Source organism: Equus quagga, chromosome 1 (genome assembly GCF_021613505.1).
Source record: "Equus quagga isolate Etosha38 chromosome 1, UCLA_HA_Equagga_1.0, whole genome shotgun sequence".
NCBI classification, from domain to species: domain Eukaryota; kingdom Metazoa; phylum Chordata; class Mammalia; order Perissodactyla; family Equidae; genus Equus; species Equus quagga.
In genome coordinates this window covers 64,586,652-64,603,199 of record NC_060267.1, presented here as the reverse complement: position 1 = coordinate 64,603,199, position 16,548 = coordinate 64,586,652, and the positions used below count along the sequence as shown (strand labels likewise).

The 16,548-nt window shown below is 37.8% G+C and overlaps 1 protein-coding gene across 3 annotated transcripts in view; it reads left to right on the top strand.

The window, feature by feature from the left end:
* The window catches only part of ERP44 (endoplasmic reticulum protein 44), a 75,832-nt gene that overhangs the window by 39,065 nt on the left and 20,219 nt on the right, over positions 1-16,548 (top strand). For all 3 annotated transcript variants that reach the window (XM_046673504.1, XM_046673494.1, XM_046673511.1), the window contains 2 exons: positions 14,684-14,868; positions 16,114-16,229. In XM_046673504.1, the coding sequence (XP_046529460.1) occupies positions 14,684-14,868; positions 16,114-16,229 (301 nt within the window). The remainder of the gene's footprint in view (positions 1-14,683; positions 14,869-16,113; positions 16,230-16,548) is intronic.

The following is a 16,548-nucleotide window of genomic DNA, read 5'->3' as shown; positions in this document are numbered from 1 at the left end:
ATGTTAACACCAATACCACACTTTGTAGATTACTGTAGCTTTATAATAATCTTGATGTCAGTAGTGTAAATCTTCCAACTTTATATATTTTTTTTCAAAGTGGTTTGGCTATTGTAGTTGCTTTGGATTTCTGTATGACTTTTAGAATTGACTTGTTAATTTCTAGCCAAAGTTGGGGGGGTGGGGGGAAGACTGCTGGGATTTTAATTGGGATTACTTTGAATCCTTGGGCCAATTTATGGAGAATTGTCATTTTGACAACATTGAATCTTCTAATCCATGAACATTGTATATCTCCCCATTTATTTAGGTCTTTTCAGTTTTTCTCAGCAATATTTTACAGTTTTCAGCAATGTTTCAGTCTACAAGTCTTTCACATCTTTGTCAGATTTATCCTTAAGTATTTTTTTGAAGCTATTGCAGATGATATTTTTGAAATAAGCTTTTTATTTTTGGAATAATTGTAGAGATACAGAAAAGTGACAAAGATAATACAGAGAGTTCCTCTATACTCCTTACTCAATTTACTCTAATGTTGACATCTTACATTACCGTGGTACATTTGTTAAAACTAAGAAACTAACACTGGTACATTACTATTAACTAAACTATAGAGTTTATTCAGATTTTATCATTTGTTCTACTCATGTCCTTTTTCTGTTCTAAGATCCAGGACATTGAATTTAGCTATCAGGGCTTCTTAGCTACCTCTCATCTGTCCATTTCTCATTCTTTCCCTTTTTTTTCACAACCTTGACAGTTTTGAGGTCAGGTATTTTGTAGAATGTCCCTCATTTTGGATTTGTCTAGTGTTTTTTCTTAGCTCTTATACATCTTTTGTGAGATGTAATATTCCTAAGTATTTCTTATGTTTTTATGCTAATTGATTTTTAAATTTTAATTTCTGATTGTTCATTGCAAATATATAGAAAGACAATTGATTTTTGTATAGTGATCTTGTATACTGGTACTTATTAGTTCTAATAAGTTTTTTGTAGATCCCATAGTATTTTCTACTTAGACAATTATATCGTAGGCAAATAAAAACAGTTTTTCTTCTTGTGGTCTGAATTTCCTTACAATATTCTTTCCAGCCAAGTGTATCTCCTTGCTGCTCCAGGATTAGTTTCTGTCAGGCAGAAGATCTATATGAAGCTTCCCAGCAACGGCAGAAGGTGACTCCAGAATGAAGATACTGTCCTGCCCACAAATGTCACATTCTTATTAATCACCCATCTGGAGTTGTGGCAGCCTGTCTGTCCTGCCCTCTTATACTTTAGTCTGCCTGCCTTGCTTCTGACTCACTGTGTCACCCAGACCTTCCATTCAAAGTAACAGTGTTACTTCTGGGAAAGGTTCTTGCACAAAGTTTCTAGTCAAATTAACAGGAAAAACTACTGTGGATTTAGGCATGATTTTACATGTATTATTTCATTTATCTTCACCACAACCCCTTGAGTTAAATAGTATTATTCATGCATTTATCAATTTTTCTTATGTTCCTACCCTTTGTAATGCAGTATGGTAGGTTCTAGAGATACAGCAGTGAACCAGACACACCCAGACAGGCAAGAGCAGTGGATACACAACTGCTCATCGTGATAACTGTTGTGAAGGGAAGGTTTTGGGTGGGCTGAGAGAATGTGAGTCTGTCTGAGCCTGGAGGGATGGAGGAGTCCTCTCCAAGACAATGAGACAAGACCTGGAGGAAGAATAGAGATTTTTAAGGGAAATAGAGGAAGAAGAGTGTTTCAGACAGAAGGAGGAGTAGCTGTGAAGTTTCCCCGGTGAGAATGAACACTGGACGTGCAGAGAGCTGGAGATGTCATGTTTTGCAGATGAAGACCCTGAAAGACTTAGGCTGAGTGAGTGACCAAGGTTACGTAGTAAGTAAAGGGAGCTAGACTGTAACCCACGAGTATATAGCTTTTACCAGGTAACTGTAGTGTTTGGAAGGTCAAAATAAAGTAATTTAAATTGGATTTCTCATAAAAACTGAGAATTCATCCAATTTCTATAGAAAAATGACTAAAGATGTCTGTTATGAATTATATATATTTATATATATACATGTCTGTAATGAATTATATAATCTTTAAATTATCTTTAATGGGTCAGTGTATAAACAAAAATGCAATTCCTTATATGTGATATTATTGGTTCTATTATTATTAATCCTGTACTGTGTGGCCTAGCCCTCTACTAAGGCAGAATCCTTTGTTCTAGTACCAGAAACCCTGTACTTGCTGAGTCAGGGACAGTCGGGCAAGTTAAACACAAAAAAATCATTGAACTTGATTGAGCACGCACCATAAAAAGTGTGTGTGTACAGCGAGAAAGGGAAATGTGGTAACCAAATATGGTGAAATGTTAAATCTCGGTGAGGGTGTACAGGTGCTCATTATATTACTTTTCCATCTTTTCTGTAAGTTTGAAAATTTCCAAAATAGAAAGTTGGTATAAAAAGCCACTGAAGGGGCTGGCCCCGTGGCCGAGTGGTTAAGTTCGCGCGCTCCGCTGCAGGCGGCCCAGTGTTTCGTTGGCTCGAATCCTGGGCACAGACACGGCACTGCTCATCAAACCACGCTGAGGCATCGTCCCACACACCACAACTAGAAGGACCCACAACGAAGAGTATGCAACTATGTACCGAGGGGATTTGGGGAGAAAAAGGAAAAAAAATAAAATCTTTAAAAAGCCACTGAACCTGTAATTTGTCTTTGGTTAAGAAAAGGCAAGGAGGAGGGCCTTATTGCTTTAGGGTTTTTGAGAAAATGTGTGGGGGAGAGGCTTAATCTGCACTGTACAGGTTTACTGTGATATTGGTAATTGTAATTTCTGTTTATTTTCACTGTGATAGATGACCCTCAACATATTATTGAATTTAAAAAGAATTTTCTTGAATACACTTTTAATGGCATTTTGAGGAATACTTAGAGCCACTTGATGGCTTTTGGAAACTGACCCACAGTTCTCTCTGTGGCTGTCTCAGTTTTTCAGTGAAAACCTCCCAGGAGCAGGTATGTCAATTGAGGCCATTTTCTTGGTCATGAAACTGCCTTCTTTCATAGGTTGCCATCTCCTGGACATTAATGTCTCTGCCTTACCACCAGGTGTTATGGAAAGTAGATGTACCTTTTATAAATACTCTCCCATTACCAAGTAGGATTTATGCCAGTAGTATAAAGATGGCTCAATATTAGGAAATAGAGTCAATCCTGTCAGTAACTAAAATGAGGAAAACCAGCTTATCCCATCCGTAAATGCTGAAAGACTTGATGAAACCCAAGGTAGGTTCTTGGAAGAAATTAATCTGGCAAAATGTATGAACCAACCTTTGCTTGCATTGAAGTTTTTAAATCTTTAGTGACTATTTATCGCTTCATAATGTATTGCAAGCTCAAATTGAGGTGTGACGTCTTAATTTAGTTGTGAAATCTGTGTATCTTAGCCACAAATCTTGTATATTGTCTTGCATTTGGGAATTTCTGCCAATGCTGTGTTACAGTGTTTTTCCTTTGTCAGCCCTGTTTAAGAAGTGAGGATGAGGTGAGACCATAAAGTCAAGAGGCAAACAACATAATTATATAACAATACAAAATGTAATGGCGCTAATTTTCGTAAAACGTTCCAAGTGAGTATTCTCAGCGTAGTCCCTGTGCGAGGCAGTGCATGTACTCATTTCTTAGAACGTGCTGGGAATTCTTCTTTGGGAGTTGTCTTCCACGCCAGTTTACTAGTTGGTCGGGAAAACCCATCTCAATACATAATTATAGGAGGCCCTTCTTTGGTTTGCTGCCTGCGCTTCCTTCTGTCTCCCTCTCTTCCACCCAGCAGCATCCTGTGGAGCGCTTTCTGCTCTGTCTTTACCTCACTTCTTGCTATGCCCTTCCTAGGACTTTCTTTGTTGAAGGGTTCAGATAAATAGGCTGAGAACTTGAAACTGGAGAAGGCAAGAGTGGATATAACAGGCTGATTTCACCCACTCAGCTGTGTATGAGCTGGAGGGAGCAGCTTCTATCCTCCCGCCCCCTAGAAAGTTCGGAACCGTAGGGGGAATTTTGAAGTCAAACTGACACTGGAGTGTCATCAGGAAGCTTCCAACTATTTAAATTTAGGAGTATTTTCTGAAATCCTAGTGTAAAGCTTGTAGCTTGAATAACCCTCACCTAGTGGTAAAATTTAGTTCACTTCCTATGCCCCTAAATTCTCCATTTGTTGTGTTTCGTGTAGGGAACAAAGTAGAAGGAAAGAAGTAGAAGGAAGGAAAAAAGGGAAAGGAAGTCAGGGCAATAAAAGAGACGGGACGTTGCGGAACAGCCTCTTCCCACTGCCCAGAGTGCCTTTATGTCCCGTGATGGCACAGGGCAGGTATCCTCGCTCATCCTGCAGGGGACCGGGCTGCCGGGTGTCATAGTTGTCACGGATCTGACAATGGCCCTTTCAGCTTGTCCCATCTGGATGGCCCAGGAAAGGAATAATCTCTACATCTGTGGCAAAGATATATTTATTGTTGACTTATTATAGAGGGTTTCTCTTATACTGTAGTTAGGGAATCCATCTTTTCCGTACATGTATTATAAAGAATTAAAGAACTTCATTTAAGATTCTAGCCTGTGGAAACAATTAAAAGTAGTAGCAGCAGTCGTAGTAATATTAATGGTAATAATAGTGATAAAATGTAACTCTAGCAGAGCAGGGACCTTGTCTTTTTACCCCTCTGTCCCCAGCGCTGGGATGGTGCCCAGCACACAGTGGGTGTTCAGTCACAGTTGTTGAAGAGATGAAGGGATAAGTGAGTAATAAATAGTGAAAAGTGACCAGCGTTTGTGAACCGTTAGTTTCGTAGGTGCTACGTTAAGTACTTTAAATAGGTTATTTCATTATCTCCCAACAATACAGTGAAGTATTTTCTGCAATATTTCATCAGATCTAACTTGTCATTGATTATGAGGCACGTTGTTATCTGTAATTGAAAAGACTGAGAAAAATTGAACACCACGCTGCTTTATTATCACTTAGAATTATTATATCTGTCTTAAGAACTGTTTTAGACTTAGTTATAGTTTTTTGGTCCTATCATTAATGTGTGTACCTAAAAAGGAAGATAAATTTGTTCAAGTAATCCTGAAACAGTTTCACATTCAGAATCTCACTCTTGGGCATCACCTTCCAATTTTTGTGCTTTTCCACGCAATATTGACTTCTGTGCTATCGAGAGTGTTGGTAATGCTCTTGATTAAAGAGTATTACTCTTCTCTTTCTAGGATTTTCTTCCAAGCTGCTGATACCCATTCTGCAAGTATTGATGCTGGTGCTTTACTCTTTAACTTACCTCAGAGTTTATTTTTTCTCAGTTGAAACATGTCACTGCTAGTTAAGCAATTTTTATTCAAAGTCAGCAAAATGAAGCAAATGTTAATAGTGGTTTTCCCCAGTGATGGTTGGATTACAAGTGGTTCTTTGTAATTGTCTTTGTTTCCCAAAATTTTTACACACACACACACAGTTAAAACTTGCCTTTGCTTCAGCCGTGGGTCATGATCTCACTTCATCTCGTCTCCTACAGCTTCCTCTTTCGGGGAGTTTGGGAGTAGAATTTATCACTCCGGTGGTCATGCTGCCTTAGGTGTAGAAAGCCCTGTCAATCTGCCCCGGGTGGGACCAGGTTCTCTGCTGCCCTCCAGTGGCTGTAGGCTGTATGGCACTCAGCAAGAGATGTACATTATTTGCTGGTCAGTGCAAACATTCAGACTCTGTCTCGCATTTTTAGGAAAGTAATTTGTAATTGGCCTTGAATTAGGCAGCACACTGTCCCAAATACCAGAGTTACTCTTACCTGTCTGCCTTCAGTGCAGCTTGAACCTTCCACATTGGAAATTGAGAGGCTTGTATAAGAGCTATACATAAGTGAGGCATTAAGAATAAGAAACTAATTATAGACAAGAATATTTTATTAAAAAATCAAACATGCTAAGAGGTTAGCTCTTCATTATTCCCACCACAGAAAGAAATGATAATTATGTGAAGTGATAGAGGTGCTAGCTAATGCTGTAATGACAATCATATTGCAATATATAATGTATCAAATCAACATTTTACACCTTAAACTTACACAGTGTTATGTCAAATATATTTCAGTAAAAGAAGTTAAAAAAAAAGAATAAGAAAATATACAGTGAAGAATTCATGCACATAAAACAGACCTTGTATGAACAGGTTTAGCCTGAGCCTTGAGTAGGCTTCTACGCTTTGTTTGTAATTTTTCTGTTTAGGATTTTATTTTGTTATGTGTTTTTGTTTTATTTTTGGATTTTTTTTCCTCACTAGGGAGAGGGCATGCTTTGGGAATGGAAAAAGGTACTTAGGCAGTAGTGGTCCTTGTCCTGGAACCAGAAGAAGAGTAAGACCTTCCTGTTGAAATCGTTTGCCCCTTTGTACTGTCTGCCGTGGATAATCACAGCGGTGGACGGGGGTCGTTGCTGGCACAGGAGTATAGTGCGGTTTCCCCACGGGGAATCCTGCTGGGCATTAGTGAGGTGGGCGGGCAGGCAGAACCCATCAAGGAAAAGCAAATGACCATTGAAGCAAACGTACCTGCTAATTTTCCAATCTGCGAGCTGTTAACCTTCTGAAATTTATGATTCCTTTGACATCCGTTTTAACATTTGATCCATCCAGTTAATTTAAAAAAAACCCATTTATTATACCCCTAAGTCATTCTTTGTTATATTGTCAAAATGTCACATTGTAATTATCTTAAAGTCACTTTTGACCAAAGCTTGTAAAAAAGTCACCTTTATGTCTGATATTATTGATCAATGTAATTGTAAGGTTTTTGCTTCTTAATAATTAAAAGCTACCTCATTATGTAGCATACCTGCTGCTATGGTGTTGTTTGAGAATTAAGCAAATATCTGTGCCCCTAATAGTCTTCAAGTATTATTTAATCTTTTTCTATCCATAAGTAGAATTTTAAGGTAACCTAAAGGTTGTAATGTTGAAGTTTGTAAACCTGCTCCTGTTATTTCTGCCAGGACTATTGCAGTAGCTTTCTCGCTAGTCTCCCTTGTTCTCTACCACTGCCAGTGGCTCTGCTGCTCAGTGGCTGCTTATCACATAGTATTGGATAAAATCCAGACTCCGTTAACTTAGCATTTAAGAATGTGTGGAGTCCTTCTCTAGCTGAATTTATTTTACTTCTAGTTTATGTGTATTTGCTGTTAGCACACTGTTTTCCCATTATGCCCACTAATTCACCAGGTTGAGAAAGTTAAAAACATTATATTTTCTCTAGCAGTGCCTCTTGCTGTCCCTTTTCATACTGATCCTTAGGCCACAGATAGAAAACAGATTTTTCCTATTAAACTAGTTCCTTTCTTTTTGGGTCTATCTCATAGCCTTTCTGCCAAATCCTTTGGGGATTGAAGAAAATTCCTTGACTTCCTGCTGGCAAATTAGGCACCAGCTAAGCTAGTGTGTAGTCTTATTAACATTGAATGTGCACCTCCATTGGACCTAATAGGAATATTTTCCCTTCATAGGGATTGATATTATTGGATTTAAAAAATATTTTAGGTATTATTTTGCTGAATAGGATGGGCGAAATGTTGTCTGGTAGTTTTAATTTGTAACTTCTTGATTACAACTGAGCATGTTTTCACATGTTTATTGGCCATCTCTGTTTCTTTCATAAATTGATATCTTTAGCCCATTTATCTTTTTGGTGGTCCTTTTGTTATTGTTCTTTATGTATTCTGAATATTAATAATTTGTGATATATGTCACAAATACATTTCCAGTTTGTCTTAAAAATTCCTGGTGTTTTTTAACATCTAGGCACTTCCTTGCCTATGCAGCTTCAAAATCTGACAAATGTCTTGGTTGTAGTTTGATGCTGATGTGGGCCCTTCCCACAAATAGACATTGTCTCCTAAGCACCACAAGGCCAGAGGAGATGCACTGTGTCTTTCTGGGCCAGCCCCCAGCTTCCTGTGCCACCCCTGCACTCAGTAAGTGTCCTCTGGGGAAAACTTGCTGTGTGTTTCAGGGTCCTTTCAATCCACCATTCCAGCCCAGGTGACCATGAAAAGCTTCACTGAGTTCTCTTTCTCTTTGCCTATTCAGGTGTAATCCTGAGCCCTAAATCTGCACAAATCACAGTTGTAATTTCTAAGAGGAATTACATAGGAAACCTATAGGAAAGAAAATGGCCACTGAGTGATCTTTGCTCATTTAGGAACGGTCCTTTCCTTTCTGGAATTTCATTTAGTCTTCATTGGTTTCGTGGTCTCTGGTATCTTTAAAAGAGGTGATTTAAAAAAAAAATCCAGTTTTTCCTAGTTGTCACAGCAGGAACAATAGATTTCTGCTACCTTCTACGTCCTGCTTGGAAGTGGAAATCCTGTTGTAGATTCCCTTTGGGTATTCTGTGAACTCAATAAGATTGTCTGCAAATAAAGACATTTTTATTTCTTCTTTTCCAGTGTATGTATACTCTTTATTTCTTTTTCTTATCTTATTACATTGACAAAGAACTCCAGTACATTGTTAATAGAAGTGATCACAGGCATCTTTATTTCTTGATCTCAGCAGGTCAGCTTTTCTTGTTTTACTCTCAAGTTGTTTGGTATTTGTTTATTTAGGTATCCTTTATCAGATTAAGGAAGTTCCCTTCTATTCCTAGTTTGCCAAAATTTTTTAAGTGTGAGTGGATGTTGAATTTTATCAAACGTTTTTCTGCTGCTTTTGAGAGGTAGGTAGTAGAATTTTTTTCCTTTACTCTGTTAATGTCATGAATTATATTGATTGACTTTCAAACATTAAACTGAAGTGCCAGACTAAATCCAGCTTGATTGTGATGTATCATCGTTTGTACATAGCGCTAAATTCAGTTTAATGTTTTCAAGTTTTACATCTATCTTCTTGAGTGAGACTAATATATACTTATCTTTTCACTTAATTTCCTTGTCAGATTTGGCTGAAAGATGATTTTGACTTCATAAAATTAGTTGGGAAATGTTCCCTCTTGTATTCTCTGGAATGGTTGTGTAAGCAGCATTACTGGCTCCTTAGATGTTTGGTAGAACTTGCTGGCAAAGCTTTCTAGGGTTGGAGTTTTCTTTGTGGGAAGGCTTTGCATAACAGATTCAATTTCCTTAATAACTTTAGAACAATTTATGTTTTCTATTTATTCTAGTGTCAGTTTGGTAAGTTGTGTTTTCATGGGGATTTTTCAATTTTATTTAAATCTCCAAATTTATTATCGTTAGGTATTTCATAATATTCTCTTATTATCTGTGTTGAAGACTTGTGCTACATTCCTGAAATTAATTTATTTTTTCTCTCTCTCTCTCTCTTTTTTGCTGAGGAAGATTACCCTTGAGCTAATATCTTTTGCCAATCTTCCTCTTTTTTTTTCGCTTGTGGAAGATTAGCCCTGTGCTAACATATGTGCCAGTCTTTCTCCACTTTATATGTGGGTCACCACCACAGCAGTGATGTAGGTCCGTGCCCAGGATCTGAACCCATGAACTGGGCCACTAAAGTGGAGCGTGCTGAACTTAATGACTATGCCATGGGGTCTGGCCCATCTCTTTTATTTCTTGATTAGTCTCTCCAGGGGTTTATCAATTTTATTAGCCTCTGCGAAGAACCACATTTTGGCTTTTTTGATCTTTTCTGTTGTATATTTGTTTTCCACTTCATTGATTTCTGCTTTTATCTTTCTCATTCACTTCTTTTTTCTTTGTTTTTAATTTGTTCTTTTGATAATTTTTTAGGATTAATGCTTAGCTCTTTGTTTTTCAGCTTTTTCCCCCTACATATCTATTTTAATGTAAATTCATTCTAAGTATCACTTTGGCTGCATGCTGTAAGTTCTGATATGTATTTTCATTATCATTCAGTTTAAAATATTTTCCAGTTTCCCTTTGTGATTTCATCTTTGATCCATCGGTATATAGAAGTTTCTTTATGAGTTGAATCATTTGAACCTTGTTGAGACTATTTTTGTGACTCATCTTAAGGGTTTTTTTTTTGCCAAGGAAGATTCACCCTGAGCTAACACGTGTTGGCAATCTTCCTCTTTTTGTGTGTGAGTTGCCATGACAGCACGGCCACTGACAGTCGAGTGGTGTAGGTCCGTGCCTGGGAACCAAACCCAGGCTGCCGAAATGGACGGCCCCAAACTTAACCACTAGGTCCCTGGGGCTAGCCCTTAAGTTTGTTTTTTATGTGGTATATATACCTGCAAAGAATGTGTATTCTGCAGCTTTGGGGTATGTATCCTATATGTGTCAATTCAGTCAAGTTTTGTAGTTATGTTGTTCAAATTTTCTATATTTTATTGTTTTTGTTTTATCAGTTACCAAAAGAGGTGTGTTAATAATCTCCCACCATGATTCTAGATTTGTCTTGTAGTTCTATCATTTTTTACTTTATATATTTTTAGGCTTTATTTGATGCTTACCAATTTAGAATTGTTCTGTCTGCCTGGGGAATTGAACTTTTTATTATTATGATCTCTTGATCTCCAGTAATGCTTTTTGCCTTAATGTCTACTTATTTCTATTAATATAGCTATGCAAGATTTCTTTTGATTAGTTTTGCATGGTATATTTTCCTGTCCTTTTTCTTTCGAGTTTTCTGCATCCCTATGGGCAGGTGTGTGTTTTAATAGTTCGATTTTACTTTAGTGCCTTTGTCAAAGATCACTTTTCCGGGCAGATGTTGGTGTGTTTCTGGACTCTGTTCTCGTCCATTGGTCTGTCTGTCTTCATGCCAGTGGCACAGCCTAGATTCCTCTAGGTTTATGGTAAGTCTTGAAGTGCACTAGCAAAAGTTCTCTAATTTTGTTTATTGGGTACATTGGTCTGTAATTTTCTTTTCTTATAATGTCTCTGTCTGCTTTTGATATAAAGGTAAAGCTGGCCTCACAGAGTGAGTTGAGAAGTAATCCTTTCTCTTCAATTTTCAGGAAAAGTTTGTATGAAAATGGAATTATTTCTTCCTTAAATATTTGGTAGAATTGGCCAATGAAGCTGTCCATGGAAAGAGCTTAGAAATATGTATTTTTGAAAAAGAAAAACACATCTTGAGTTTTTGCTAGTATTTTCCAATTCAAATGAAATAGTACAGGGTTTTTACTTAATTTCCTCAATTTTATATTTGTATCTTTTTTCTCTTATGCTGAAAATCTTGATTCTTAATGGTACTAGTATAACCACTCATATGTTTTTATCTGTAATATGGGTGTGTGTTTATTTTTAAAATAGCAATGCCAGTATTAAAATTTTTTTAAATCTAACTTTGTCTTATTATTAAACATTTCCATGGTTCCAAAGTCAAAACTAGAAAACCAAAGGTCTAGTCAGGGAAATCTAAATTCCCTCTCTGACCTCTCCTTGCAGTTTCTCCCATTGGTGTTTTTTGGAGGGAGGAGGCAGGCAAAGATACATACTTGCCCACACACAGATACACACACTATATATGTGTGTATGTATATACATAGGTATCTGTGTGTGTGTATATATGTATCTTCATACTCCTTTTCCAAGTTTCTTCTCCATATTTTTTATACAAAATATCATACCTATACACACTCTTCTGCCCCTGACTTTTTTCACTTAACAGTGTATCTTGGAGATGGCTCCTCAGTAGCATAGAAAGCTCTTTTTCATTCCTTGATATACCAGCCTGGTACTTCATTGTATGGATGTACGTTACTTTGTTTAACCAGTCTATTGATGGATATTTGGGTGGAATAGGAACTTTTACAAAGACGTTTTCCATATTCCAAACCACAACATTGTAGCATTGGCCCTTAGAACTGTTTAACCTAATTTTAATCATTTTTATTAAAAACGTTCTCATTTATACATTTCTGCAGAAGTTCATTTTAGAATATGCCGGGCTGCAGTGTGTCGTGTGCTGGGGACTGCATCTGTTTTTAATTAGGAAGCTGAAGTTCCTTCCCTTTTGTTCTCTCTCTGGGCTGATCTTCTTGTAAGCAGGCTAAGCCTAAGGCTTTGTGGCCTTTGCCCTGTACCACGTGCCTCTGTTTATCTTAAAGACTTCTGCTTGCTTGTGCAGCCTCTCTGGCCCGTCAATCTGTAGTCCCAATTTCATCTCAGTATCCCCTTGCCCAGGTAATAGAACCCAGCATTTTTATAACGCCTCGAAGACTGCTTTCTCATTGTAATCCGTCAGGCTGAACAAGGGCTTACAGCTGATAGGTCCGCTGGTCTTCTGCTTCCAGAAGTACTAACTCCTAAACCAGACAGATGAGTGTCTTATTAAGTATGTTTACATTAAGATATCTCAATATTAGTTCAGATTTTTGTGATTTGGTGAATAAAATATTCTCCTTGATCTCATAGATACGACCAATGTTTCCCTTTATTTGCTCATATTGGTCTTCCATTTAAAGAATTTTAGTACTTGAGCATGATTTCCGCCTTTGTAAATCCTCCATGGAGTTCACCAAATTGTTATGTGCTCTTAGTTACATAGCCTTTTGTCCAGACCCCACTCTGAGAACCCACATTCTAGCCTTAACCTTTAATACACCATTTTAGCATTCTTTGCTCGCTTATCCGAGACGGAACAAGGTGCAACCTTGACTTATCAAAATATTAAAAGTACTTTTACCTCTTCTAGGCAGTGTAAAGACCTTAGAACACTTAGGATCATTAACCTTCTGCTTACCTCCCCTCCCCCAGCTTATACACTGCTGCTGTTGTCATGTATTTTAATTTATGTCAAACCTTACAGGCATAGCTGTTGTTGTTTTGTATAGTCAATATTTATTTAGGTTTTTTTTAAAGATTTTTTTCCTTTTTCTCCCCAAAGCACCCCGGTACATAGTTGTATATTCTTCGTTGTGGGTCCTTCTAGTTGTGGCATGTAGGACGCTGCCTCAGTGTGGTTTGATGAGCAGTGCCATGTCCGCGCCCAGGATTCGACCCAACGAAACACTGGGCCGCCTGCAGTGGAGCGCGCGAACTTAACCACTCGGCCACGGGGCCAGCCCCCCTCATTTAGATTTTTTAAACAGCTTTATTGAGGTATAACACATACAACAAACTGCACATACTTAAAATGTACAAATTGGTAAGTTTTGATGTATGTATATACCCATGAAGCTGTCAGCACACGTGTGTGTATATACCCTGAAGCTGTCAGCACACGTGTGTATATACCCATGAAACTGTCAGCACACGTGTGTGTATATACCCATGAAGCTGTCAGCACACGTGTGTGTATATACCCATGAAGCTGTCAGCACACGTGTGTGTATATACCCATGAAGCTGTCAGCACACGTGTGTGTATACCCATGAAGCTGTCAGCACACGTGTGTGTATATACCCATGAGGCTGTCAGCACACGTGTGTGTATATACCCATGAGGCTGTCAGCACACGTGTGTGTATATACCCATGAAGCTGTCAGCACACGTGTGTGTATGTACCCTACAGTACAGTTGTTTCTACCATCGAATCTCCTAGAAAATTAAAGTGGTCAACAGAGCCTATTGCAGTTCTGTTCTGTTTTGTTTTTGTTTTGTAACTGCTAGAAATGGAGGCAGGGTAGGAGAATTTTCGTGGTTTTTTGTGCCATCCTGTTAGAATTCTGCCCTCATTTTAGAACTCAGTTAAGAAGAGAGCTTTTCACCTGTTGGAGGTCACGTCAATGCTTTCTCAGGTCCCCTTCATTCTAAAAATTCAGTGTGTCTTTTATCATTCTCATACATGTGACTAGCATACATTTGAGCTTTTTCAGTGTCTAGAAAACATTGATTTCTCCTATTTGCCACCTCTTAGAAATAGCGGCAGAAAAATGTAAAGGCTCTTCCATTCCCACTGAGTCTATATCTTGGTAATTGTGATTCCAAAAAATGACATCAGCATACATTTTGATTTAGCTTCTTAATTTCAGACTATAAACACTCATTGTAACGATTTGTGTGTGTGTGTCTGTTTATCTTCTCTGCCTGAGAATATAGCCATAGGTATATACAATAAAGGAATTCTTTTAGCATATACTGCTGTGTTTTGGTTTTTATTGTATTAGCTTACACAACATTTGCATATTTGGGATTATAAATTGTTCTTCTAGCAAAGAATCTAATATTAATTTTTAGCCTTTGAGAGTACTTTTAATGTAAATTTAATTTTTCTTTTATTAAATGCTGTAAGAGAACCTCACAGTATAAAGTGACTTGGATGGCTAAAAAATTAATTCCAATTCAAAAATTGGAATTTTGTGCATTCTAATTCTATTCTGGAATTTATCTATAATAGTATTTACTAACATTCATTAAGAGTTTACAGTGTCATGCATTCGTATCATCTCATTTAGTCCTTAAAACAACCTTTTTAGTAGAAAATATTATCCATACATAACAAATGAGAAGCTAAGGCATAGAGAGTGGCTGCAACTTCCAAATTCACACAGCCAGTAAATAAAAAATCTGGCATTGAAACCAGGCAATATATGTCCAGAGTCTGGCCTCTTAACTAATGTAAACTTGTCACAGTTAATTTTTTTCTCTAACGCTGAAAAAGAATTATATGAACCAAATGTTCGCACTAAATAATTGTAAGATTTTTGACAGTTGGGCTCACGGGCTCACCCAGACCAAATATGAGGGCGAAGTTAATTTTTTGTTCATTCTTTTAGCTGATATAGCCCAGAGATACAGGATAAGCAAATACCCAACCCTCAAATTGTTTCGTAATGGGATGATGATGAAGAGAGAGTACAGGGGTCAGCGGTCAGTGAAGGCCCTCGCAGATTACATCAGGCAACAAAAAAGCGACCCCGTTCAAGAGCTTCATGACTTAGCAGAAATCACCACTCTTGATGTAAGTTAACGTTTGCTGGATCCAATGAACATTGCCTGTTTAACTAATGTAAATAAATTATTACGTAATCAAAGAATCTGGACATGTTCTTATAGTTCATTGCAATGGATTTGACATATCCATACTTAACGAGTTGAATTTTTCTTGAATTCTCAAGGGAAATGCTAATGTTTTACTGAAGCTTTGGATAAAATATACAGCATGCAATAAAGTCGCAGTAATTTGACTTAATTAAGGGCAAAGAGTAGCCTGAATTATGAAGAAGTAGAAGTTAACATCAGGCATTCACAGCTAAAGTTTCCATATTTTCCTTAGTGGAGACCCTCAGGGTATCTACTCTAATTACTCCTATATCAACTCTTTGTATAAGTTTTAGTGTCCTCTCATATAGACCCCCTTAATACTAAGCTTAGCAAATCCTTTTCTTTTAGTGTAAAGAAAAATAGTTGAGTTTGGGCTTTAGATTGTCATTGTCGAGTTTGAGATTTGATTTTTACTTGCAAGCTAGTAAGTTAGCCAGTTACTCTAGCATGGATACTGTCAGAAGGCACAAGACTCCTGGGTCAGAGACGACAGACTTTATGCTCACATCACAGCAAACAGCATGAGCACATTTGCATTTCTTTCCTTGCCCCCCCCCAAGTTCTCTGGAGGCGACACAGAGGGCCCAGGTGGATGCCTGCACGTGCAGTGGGTTGTGTTACAGGAGAACTCTGGGCTCAGGGAACTTCCATCCCAGCAGTAAGCCTGCTCTTTGTCCTGGAGGGAGGCATTGCCTCATTCCCCCGTGTTGCTGCTGGAGCAACCCTGAGAAATGGCCTGGGTAAAGAGCAGGCAAGGTCTTGCATTTTGAGTAAACCTAGATGTGGAGGAGTGTGAGAGACCCGTGGAGGAGTCCACCTACAGTCACATGTTAGGAACTGATGTACCATTTTAACCCTTTCAGATTTAGTTACCTTATTTAGGAAGACTGTCACTGATTAAATAGTTATCTGTTTCTTGCGATTTTAAAATACAATGCTGGGAGGAAATGTTCATAATTACATTAGATTGTAGTTAAGATTGTTTTCAACCAAGGTAATCTTTAATAGTTTTGGACTAGGTGTTGATATTTGGACGAGCCAGTATGCATTTATAGATAGTCATACTTCATTTTGAGATAACTGAACAACAGCTGGGTAAATGAAGTAACATGTTTATAGAACTATCTGCGTTTGTAAAATAATTACATACTTTATCTTGCAGCGCAGCAAAAGAAATATCATTGGATACTTTGAGCAAAAGGATTCAGAAAACTATAGAGTTTTTGAAAGAGTAGCAAATATTTTGCATGACGATTGTGCCTTCCTTTCTGCATTTGGGTAAGTGTCTTAACTGAGAGCACGTTAGCGGGTCGGCGTGGCTGCGGGTTCAGTTCTCGTGGGTGGTCCTTTTCTGAGGATGGCCTCTCCAAAGATTGTCTCAGTCCTTTTAAAGTCACCAGCCAGTCTTTCTACCTATCCCTGACCTCTTTTTAAGAGTTTAAAAGTCTGTGTATTTTTCTTTCTGTATTATATTCTATTTCAGAATGTGGGTAAGAAGAAAAGAATGAACATATTAACAAGTAACTCTCATGCTTTCGTTCAGCTCGTTTTCTGACACTGTCCTGTGTCATGAAAAATGCTAACCTGTGGGGTTTCC